Source organism: Varanus komodoensis, unplaced genomic scaffold, assembly GCF_004798865.1.
Source record: "Varanus komodoensis strain SLA01 unplaced genomic scaffold, ASM479886v1 scaffold40, whole genome shotgun sequence".
Lineage (NCBI taxonomy): Eukaryota > Metazoa > Chordata > Lepidosauria > Squamata > Varanidae > Varanus > Varanus komodoensis.
The window spans coordinates 9064763-9074673 of record NW_025335942.1 but is presented as its reverse complement, the minus strand read 5'-3'; the positions used below and the strand labels follow the sequence as shown (position 1 = coordinate 9074673).

Below are 9911 nucleotides of genomic sequence, written 5' to 3'. Positions count from 1 at the left end.
CCCCCCCCCCTTGCATAAGGCCAAGCTTTGCCGGAGGGTCAGGCATGGGGCACAGTGTTGCAGGAATGAATGCAACGAGTCAGTCAGTGCAGAGCGCTCGTTCCCACGTAGGTTTGAGATGGAGCCCAGCGGAAGTCACCGTTTTCTCATCCAACCTGGACACCTCGGCGGTGCTGCTTTTACCCAGCCAGATTTTCTGGGATGATACTCTGAATGTGGGCGCTCGTGGCTGCAGGGCTAACACGCTCAGGCAGCAGAATGCCAAGGTCAGGGTGAGGTCGCCACCCTCTGCTGTGCATGTTCAACTGCTGGTCGCACGGAGCATCACGTGCCCGAGGGCCCATGGGCTGCGACTCGGGGGGTCGCGTTGGACTCCTCCTGCAAGGCTCACTGATAAATTTTGGGCCTGCCCTGACCTGCCTTACAGGGTTGTTGTTGTGAGGACGGAAGAGGGAAGGGAACCTTGGAAGCCACCCCACAAGAGGAAGAAGGCCGATACAAACGTGGCGCACCAGCAACAGCAAGAATTGCCGCACCAGGATGCAGGGACCATCCTTGCCGCCGTTTCTTCCGAGGCTGAGAGGAGACTGGCCCTCCTGTTCCTTGTTCACTGGACCGGTGCTTTCTCTGGGAGGCAGAGAAGCTGGTTCTGGAATCCAGGTCTCTCCAGCTGCAGCATCGACAGCCTCCTGGAGTCCTGGCACGCGTAGCAAACGAGGCCTGAGCCGGGTGGGATGGAGGAAGGCAGAGGGAGCAGCCCATGTGCCTCTCTTCTCCTCCCGGCTGCCCCACCAGCTTCGTCTCGGCACGACTTCCACGCGAGCCGGATGGCTGAGCAGGCCAGGCGGTGTGCAGGCATCTATCCAGGGAACCGCGGGAACGTCTCGCCCTGGGCCAGACCACAAGCCGGTCCAGCCCAGGATTGCTTCCTGGCCGGTCGGGCTCAGCGGGGCTTCGGGCAGGAGCTTTTCGGCCCCACCTGAAATGAAGGTGGGACTCGAGACCTCCTGTGTGCTGCCAGCCAGAGCCACGCAGCTTCCCTTCTGCGTCAGAGGCTGCGTTGGCACAGCGGTGGCTCCGAGCCATTCCTCCGGCCAGGTCTCGATTGCGTCCCTGGCCAGGCCAAGGCGCAGCCACTGCCTCCAGGAGCAACCCTCGCGTCCGCAGAAGGGAACGGATCACCCTCGTGGAGAAGGGGGCAGAGGAACTCCAGGAGGGCAGCTGCTGGGCAGCGGCAGTAGCTGGAGAGGACTCTGGGTGGACAGCCCTTTGCGGGTGACAGCAAGGATGCTCATGGCGACGCTGGCTCGTGCTGCCCCGAACAAGATGATGTCTGAATGTTCTCACCTGGAAAATCCAAAATGCAACAAGAGATAATGAGGCTCCCACGCTGGAAGAGCTCCCGGGAAGAGCAGGGGGCAAGTTCCCACGGCCCGGTTGCCAGAGGTGCGGCTGGGCCAAGGCTGGAAGGGAGTCTAGTGGCTGATGGGCACCGTGCCAAAAGGGGAGCGCAGCGCTGCTCGGTGTGAGACGCACAAATCGAGGCAGGCCGGAAACCGTGAAGGGACAAGTGGGATCGCTCAAGATCGCAGGACTTGGTGGAAGCAGGTGAAAGGGAACTGGGATGGGGCTTCCTCGGTCGGACAAACGCAACGTCTTTTACCGTGGAAATACGCAGAAGAAATGGTGAGGCTCTGATGCTGAGGCAGGCGGGGTCGGGATGCGGACCCCGACTGGATCTTGGCCATCACAAAACCTTATCAAAGCAGCCCTCACTCAAGTCTATGGTCCAAAAGCAGATGCTGAAGAAGAAGACATGGAAGGAAAACTTCCCTGCAAGTGTTCTACAAGAAATGGATAACACACCAAGATGAGATATTCCGATCTCACAGGAGCCTGGAATGCAAAATTAGGAAACAAAGCACCATCAAATATTATGGGAGAATTTGGCCTCAGGGGCAGAAATAACTCATAAAATTTTGTGATGCCAACAATCTGTTTTTCGCAAATAATCTGTTTTTCAGGCAACCAATCAGACTACTATGCGCACGGACATCACCAGATGGCGAGAACAGAAATCAAATAGATGGTGTAATTGGAAGAAGCTGTATTCTCACTGCCAAAGCAAGACCAGGCACAGATCGTGGTCATGAGCATGAATGCCAGATATCAAATATCGGAGTAAAGCTGGAAAAGTTCACTAGCAGAGTTCCAGAATACAAATTCAGTAACATTTAAAGCCCATGCAAATAGTTCTTGTAGCAAAAAGAAAGAAAAGGCCTAGATGAGGGACAAAGGAAATGTAATTTCTAGGGACAGGCAAAAAAGCAAGAGCAAAAGTTGACAGAAATGGGGTAAGAATCTTGAGTGCAACTTTTACCACAGAAACACAAACAGAACTGTCACAATGACCAATGTAACAAAACAGAAGATGACAACAAAAGAGGCAAAACAAGCGACCTTTTGCGGAAGATGCAAGAAATCAAAGGGAAAGTCAAACCTGGATTAGGAATGCCGAAAGAAAGACGGGGGAGGGGAATGTGCTCTCGGACCAGGAGAAAACATTGAGAAAGTGAAGCGAATGCATGACAAACTCCTTCCATAAGGCCTGCCCCGAGGACGTGCCCACGGCAGCAGCAGCGGCGAGCACAGCACAGCGGAGGGAGCCCGTGGGAGGAGGCCAGCGTTCGCAGCAGACTGGTGCCGGGAGAGCCGTTCCAAGCTGCAGAAGCCTGGGTCGGTTCAGTCCTAACAGAAACGCGCCAGCACATGTGGGAGGCAGAGCAGTGCCCCACAGACCGGGAACGGCCGACAGAGAGTCCCTTCTCGAGAGGGCAGACGCAGGAGGCATTTGGCCTTGGCACTGGTCTCCCATGCAAGCCGAGCGATGCTCACGAAGGAGCTTGGGAGAAATTTGGAGTGAGAAATGCCGGATGTTCAAACTGAACTCCGGAAAGGAAGAGGCGCTCAGGATCATGTGGCAACTATGCTTTGGCTGCTGGAGCGCACCAGAGGATGCCAGAAGTCCACCAGCCTGTGCTGGAGAGACTGCAGTGATGCCTTTGACTGCGTGGGCCGTGAGAAGTCCTGGAGGGCCCAGAAGGATTGTCTGGATGCACAGTCTGGAGCATGGGCAAGAAGCTGCTGTTGGAGCAGAAGATGGGGAAGCGGAACGGATTTCCCGTAGGCAACGGAATCGGGCAGCCACCTGGCGGCTCCGTGGTCTCCCTCGCTGATCGCCTGCTCAGTTTGTCAGTTCATCCTTCGTGCTGCCAGGGACGTCTGGCTTGTTATTACCTTTTGGCAGCCACAATAATTCTTTCCCCTTTCATGCGCTTAAAAATGAATGGGCAAGATACTACTAACAATGAATAATATGAACAAGTGAAGTAACTCATTTCAGTAACCAGTTCAGTCATTCCAAGGCTGAAGCGAGGGAGGCCGCTCAGGCCAGGAGCCCAGAAGCAAAGGGTGACTTAAAACAGTGGGGCAAGGAGGCAGCCACTCCCAGGCGTGGGGAGCAAGGGAGGCGCTTCCGCTGCGGAGCGGTTTACGCATGCAGTAAATATATTTTAGGCTCTCGTCCGAGGAGGGAGCGTTAGGGACCGTGGGGGAGCTGAGCTGCGCTGTGCCCCACGGAACTGCCGCAGGTCTGCCTTTGGAGCAGCTCGGCAGCACTCGGATGGATGGCGGCGACCCGGAGGCGCTCGAGCGCTGTGCTGGTGTGGGGCCCTGCCTGTGGCGGGCTGGCTCTGGCGCGGCGCCCGAGGGCCCGCAGCCTGCTCCGAGTCGGATGGTGCCGGAGGCAAGGACGAGGCACAGGCTGGGTGGGGAGGTGCTGGAGCTCCACCAGAGACCCCCGGGCTGGAGAGGGAGTTAAGCCACGGGGGAGAGCCGTGTTCGGGGAGCGCTTCCAGATGCGTGTCCCCCGGGGCCCAGGCGGGCTGATGCGCCCCCCCTCGCCCCCCCTTCTCCTTCCAGACGAAAGCGAGGAGCTGAATGAGGACACCGTGGAGAAGATAGTGAAGTGCATCATCCAGAATGAAGGTGGGTGGGGCGCCCGGGGCCGGGGGCGGGGTCCCCCTGCAGGCGGGCCCCGCTCTGACGTGTCCTTCCTCCCGCAGCGAACGTGGAGGTCCTGAAGGAGATGCTGGGGGAGGGCGACGTGGACCTCCCTTTGCCGGTGCCCGTGCCCAGGTGAGGACGCGGCTCGGGGCCTCGGAGGCCAGCCCGCTCGTGGGGCATCCAGCAGGCCTTCCCCCCTCCCTCCGTCCCGGGCGTGCCCCTCCCGGGGGCTTCTCTACCCGAGGCATCTGTTGGGCACCCCGTTCCTCCCCAAGGAAGGTCACGGGGCCTTCTCCCGAGGTGGCTGTCCTCCGGGCCCTCTCCCGTCTTTTACAGTCCTTTTCACTGGGCGTTTATTTTCAAGTGGGGAAGTTTGGTGTTAAATTTCTGGCAGGAAGGAAATCTGCTATAGTGGTGCCACGGTGCCCCTCAGGGCTGACGAACAGTGGGTATCGAAGGGCCAAGAAATGCGGCCCCGGGATAAGGCTGCTGTGCAAGGGACTCGCCTCTCCTCACATGATGAAACCCGGCGCAGCCTCTGCGGAACTGGGCTGGGGTAGCTGCCGCTGAAGAGGGAAGGGGGGGAAGCCTGGGCCCGATGCCCACAGCCGCCCGGCCCCCAGATTCTCAGGATGCTGCTGCCAGAGGCAGAACATGCAGGCAGAAGTCCTCCCCCCGCCCCGCCATCCGTCCCGCACAGCTTCGGTTCATTTCAGAAGGGCTAATGCAGGACGGCCTGCTGCCCCCCAAGCCCAACCGGGGCGGCCTGCCTGTCCCTGCTCCCCGGAAAGACTGCCCCAGAACGCCTGGCGAGGCTGAAGCTGAGCCCAAGCCCCTGCCAGGGCTCCCGCTGGGCAGGAGTGGCCGGGTCCGGCCCTGGACCGGCTCGGAGCGGCGGCCTCGAGGGCGTGGGCTGCAGGGCCGGGAATGCGTCTGTGACCGGCCGGCTCTCCGCTCCCTCCCCGCAGCAGCCTGTGCCCGCACCGCAGCAGCCAGGACGCGGGCCTGCCCCACCACCACACCGTGCACCTGGGCTCCACGCAGGCCCCCTGCATGCACTGCAGCCGGAGGAAGCGCCGCCCGCTGCACCGCCAGGGCCGCTCCAAGGAGGGCAAGGGCAAGATGCACCCCGGCGAGACCACGGTCTTCTCGGTCGGCAGGTATTTGCTCGGCAAGACGCTCGCTCTGGGGCGGGTATTGGACTCCTTCCTTCTGCCAGGTTTCAGAATGAAAACCAAGGGACCCTCAGCCAAGCACGGCTGCAGTAAAAGCAGCTGGGAGAGACGAAGGGACTGAAAGCTGCGGCAGCTTTCCCAGCGGTCCAGAAGACAGCCTTTGTCCACGCAGAAGCCTCCCCGGCAAAGAAAGGGAGGAGATGCACCCAGAGCAGCCGAGGGCCGTGGACCTGCGCGGGCCTCAGGGCGCCAGCTCCCGCACCGAGTCCACGGAGAGGGCACAAGGGGCTGGCCCCGCGTCCCCTGGAGGGGGAGGTCTCCCTGCGCAGCCGCCGTGGCGCTGGTCACGCCTGCAGCTCCGTGTTGCTCACGATTGTGAGGCCCATATCGCTGGGAGGGGAGCTGTGGGCCAGGCCACCGTGGCTGGAGTGAGCATCTAGCCTGCCCTTTCGTTTGTCCTTTTCCTACGGAGGAGCAGCAAGAAGGCCTGGGTTGGGTTTTTGTTGCCAAAAATGGGTTTGGGTCTCAGGATACCTGGCCACTCAAAGAACGATGGTCTTCACAGGATCAAGTGTTGCCTTTTCCTTTCTCCCTAGATTCCATGTCACCCATATTGGAAAAAAACTAGCTTCCCACGAATCCCAGGAAGAGCATGAGAGCAAGCAGGACCTTGGCTCTGCGGACCTGGAGCACAGCCACGAGAAGAGCCAGTCGGAGGGGTCTCAGAACGGAATCATCCACCCGGATGGCCTTCAGCAAGGACACTGTCCGGAGGCAGTTCCCCCGAGCGAAAGGATACCGGCCGAAGAGGGTGCAGAGGAGCCAGAGCGGCCCCTGGATGTGGCAGCCAATTCAGATGTCCGGGTGGACGGGCCAGAGAAGAAGGAATGCCCAGAGGGAAGTGCATGGGAAGAGGCTGGCCTCAGGGACCCTGCCACAAGGAATGGGTCTCAGACGAGCCCCTGCACAGGACCCAAACGGCCGGGGGAGACGGAGCGTCTGAATACGGCGGCGGAGCCTTCTGAGAAGGAGAGCACTCCAAGGGCAGCCGAGGAAGGCTCGGAAAGCAAAGGAAGTCCGCTTCTCCACGCAGGATCCAGGCTGGATCTATCTAGAAAGGACATCACTAGGACAAGCAGCACAGAATCCCAGGTAGATGCGGTTCCGTTCGCGCCTCCCCCGTCCAGCCAAATCCCCCCTTTCTCCTGTGCACCTGCAACGGAGAGGTGTGCATGGGGGATAGAGACCGTGGCTGCGGGATCGGGGCTCAGTCCCCCGAGATGGCCAGGCGGCGGCAGCACCTGAACGCCCCAGGTGAGCTCTCGATCGTGCTTCAGAAAGCATTCTGAGGTAGCAGAAAACGATCGAGTGGAGAAGTGTTTGCGTCTGCCAGGAAGGAGTCCTGGTGGCAGAGAGCACACGAAAGCATGGAGGATGAAGGCGTCTGGAGACATGCTAGCCCACAGGAGGGGGGTGCGTCCCCCCTGCGGTGGGGCAGGTCTGCAGCCCCCACCCCCCTGCAGTCCCGGAAGCAGCCGCAGGCCTGAGTGCAGCACGGAGCCAGGCGGGCGCTCCGTCCTCTTCCCCGGCCCCCAGCACCGTGTGCCTTCATCCGGCCAAATGCACTATCGATTGGATGCTTTTAGAAGGAGCCATGCCAGGTGCTTCTGCGTGGCGTCCGGTTCCACGCTGGGGGCGCCAAGCAGCCGCACGACGTCCCCAGGCCGGCCAGCCACGGCCTGCTCGAGGCGGAAAGCGGCCAGGGCTGCTCCGCCCGGTCCGTGGAGGGGAGTCGAGGCCTCGTGCAGAGAAGCGGCGAGCGCCACCCTGCCGCCTCCGGGTCGCCAGGCGCCACACACAGCTTGCCCAAAGCTGGCACCCTCCGCCTGGCTTGAGAAGGGAGTGCCGGGATGGAAAGGGGAGTGGGGCTGTCCGTGCGGGGAGGACTCACGGGGGAAGGGCTGTCTGGGGGAGAGGAGGGCTCTGTGTGGCTGTGCCCCCGACTCCCGAGCGACTGGATTACCCGCAGGGGCCGAGGGGGTCTGCAGACGCTGCTGCGCAGGCTGCCAGGGGACGGGGGAGAGAAGCCGGGGCAGGCGCGGCTGCCAGCGGGCCTTCCGGGGCCCAAGCGTGGACGCGCACCTTGTGGCCCACGCTGGCTGGCGCAGGGCTTTGTTGCAAGCGGCACTGCCCCCTCATGCACAGAGGTGGGTGGGCCCCTCCCGCCCCGGCAGCCCCGGCAGGGCCTCTCCCGCGTGGCCCAGGCTCCTCTGCAGCGCCTTCTGGAGCGAGGCGAGCCCAGGGCTGTCCTGGATGCTGCCACGAAGCGTGGCATGCGAGTGCCGCCTAGGCCACACCAGGGCCTTGTGCTGGGGGGTGGAAGAGCAGGCGCCGGTTTTGTGGGAATGCTCCTGCAAGAAAAACGGACGGCGCCTCTCCAAAGTGCCGGGTTACATAGAACATAGAAACATAGAAAACAGAGCGAGTCAGAAGGGGCCTCCCGGGCCATCTAGTCTGACCTCCGGCACCAGCCAGCTCCGCTCACGACATGCCCACCATGTGCACGTCCAGCCTGTCCTTGAACAGCCTATCGGGTTACCTGCCTCATTCCCAAAAGCCCAGAATTCCAAGAGCGGATTATATTTAAGATCCCTCCAGAATAAAATATGGCGGCCAAAGGGTACCAAGTCCATTTTGAAATGGTGGAAAGGAAGAGTAAAGGCAGAGCGTGTGAAGCAGGGGGCTTACTTATTGAGCACAGAGCTGTTATGTGGACTGGACCGCCGCAGCTTCCCATTGCTGGGTCCATCGTCCACAGTGCTATCAGGCAGCGGGCATTTCCCTCTCCATAGGGGGGAACAGCAGCACTGCGGGGGGTGGGTGGAGAATGTCTGCAGCGAGGACGAGGCCGGTGGGCGGCCGCTTCAGGGGGCCTGCACCTGCCGTCCAAGCCAGGCCAGCCTGCACGCCGCCCAGCCTCCGTTTGCGGAGCCAGGGTGGCCACGCTCCAGTCTGCCCATGTGGCCCAGCCGGGGGCCTGCCGAGCGCCTCCGGGGCTCCCCGCACTCAGAACCGGCAGAGGCGCCAAGAGCAGCTCCTCGTGCCAGCTCTGGCACTGGCCGCCCGGGCGATCGGCCCGGCTCTCCCCGGCTCCTGCAGCCGCCGCTCTGGCCATGCAGCCTGCGTGGTCCTGGGGGCCTGGATCGGCATCCCTGCCCCCCCAGCCCCTCGTCCAAACGCCCGGGCCGGTGAGCCTCTGCTCCTTGCTCCGCTGCCCCCCGTAACCCCCCCGCCGCTGTCTGCCTCTTGCCTCCTTTCTCCAGGGACGGAGCCGCGGCGCGCAGGACCCAGGAGCCTCCGTGTGACGTAAGTGCCGCACTCTGGCCGGCAACAGCACTCTGGCCACACGCAGCTGGTGGGGGGGGGGGGGCCGCGGGGGTGTCTATGGATTGGCTCCACTCCTGCGGCCGAGCAGGACGGTCTGTGATGACGGTCTGTGTCTCTATGGATTGGCTTCACTCCTGTGGCTGAGCGTACGCCACGGTTCTCTGAAGCGGCTGCAGTCAACTGCCCGCCTGCCCGCCCTCTGCTCCCGGAGCCGGCTGCTTCCAGGGCAGGCAGGCATCCCTGGCCTGCTTTCCCCCCAGCCATGCCTGCGGCCCCCAGAGGCCTTCCAGGACCATGTGCAGAGTAGAAGGGGAGATCCGCCTCTTGCACAAACCCTCTTCCTCCTCCCCGAATGCACACGCACGTGCCAGGCTGTGTCCTGGAATAAGTGAAGGGGGCTGGTCGCAGCCAAGCGATCGGGCTCGATGTGTGCTTCTCTTCCCCTCCTTATTTGTTTATGCCATTGCTATCCTTCCGTTTCCTTACAACAAACCCAAAGCAGCTTGCATCATTCTCCCCCTGCTCAGTCTTGTCCCCACAACAACAACCCTGCGAGGGAGGCCAGGCCGAGCGCCTGGCTGGCTCCGTGGCGCCTTTCAGCCCCCAGCAGCTCTCCCAGTGCCTCTGCAGTGGGTCTTCTGCTCTGCTCCACACGCCGCTGGCCTCGCTTTTCATCTCTCAGATGCTCAGACATGCCTTGTGTTTTCTGGGGTGGGGGGACGACTCTCTTTGGAGGGGCTTCCCGGGATATGAAGCCTTGCCCAGTCCGTGGCCGTGTCGGTTTCCACCGGCAAGGGAGCCAACGGGCGGCGTGTGCAGCCACCCACTGAGTCACCGGCAAGCGGGGAAACAGCGGGAGAAGCAGGCACCAGAGAAAACCCCCCATTTGATCTCTTTCCGCTGCCTTTTTAAAAATAACTCACTCAAATCCTTGTGCTTTGTTTTGGCAGAGCGATACATGTTGCTTTCATGGCTGCAAATAAGTTATGAGGAACCATTCTGTTTCCCAGTTTTAAAGAAATACACAAATTTTCCGGACGGTACAGACACACAGCAGCAGCATGTAGAAGTGGCAGAACTGGATGGAGCAAAACGGGGGTGGGCGGTGGGGGGACCACCCGCTTTTCAGAGCAGCCAAAGGGCTGCGTGCTTGACCTGTGCCCACTTCGACTTCTCGCACCAAATGATGGGAAGGAGTGGCGAGCTGCTTCTGGGGGGGCACCCCCTTTTGGGAGTGGGCCCTGCCGTCGAAACCCTCCCAAAGGAGCCACGCCGGGCAGCCCC

At 61.5% G+C, this 9911-nt stretch overlaps 1 protein-coding gene across 1 annotated transcript in view; it reads left to right on the top strand.

The window, feature by feature from the left end:
* Positions 1-8646, top strand: part of RELL2 (RELT like 2) — a 14956-nt gene extending 6310 nt beyond the window's left edge. The window contains exons 2-7 of the mRNA XM_044442959.1: positions 3603-3607; positions 3982-4047; positions 4125-4197; positions 5034-5225; positions 5837-6392; positions 8564-8646. Of these exons, the coding sequence (XP_044298894.1) occupies positions 4148-4197; positions 5034-5225; positions 5837-6392; positions 8564-8605 (840 nt within the window). The 5' untranslated portion in view covers positions 3603-3607; positions 3982-4047; positions 4125-4147 and the 3' untranslated portion in view covers positions 8606-8646. The remainder of the gene's footprint in view (positions 1-3602; positions 3608-3981; positions 4048-4124; positions 4198-5033; positions 5226-5836; positions 6393-8563) is intronic.
* Positions 8647-9911: the final 1265 nt, after the last annotated feature.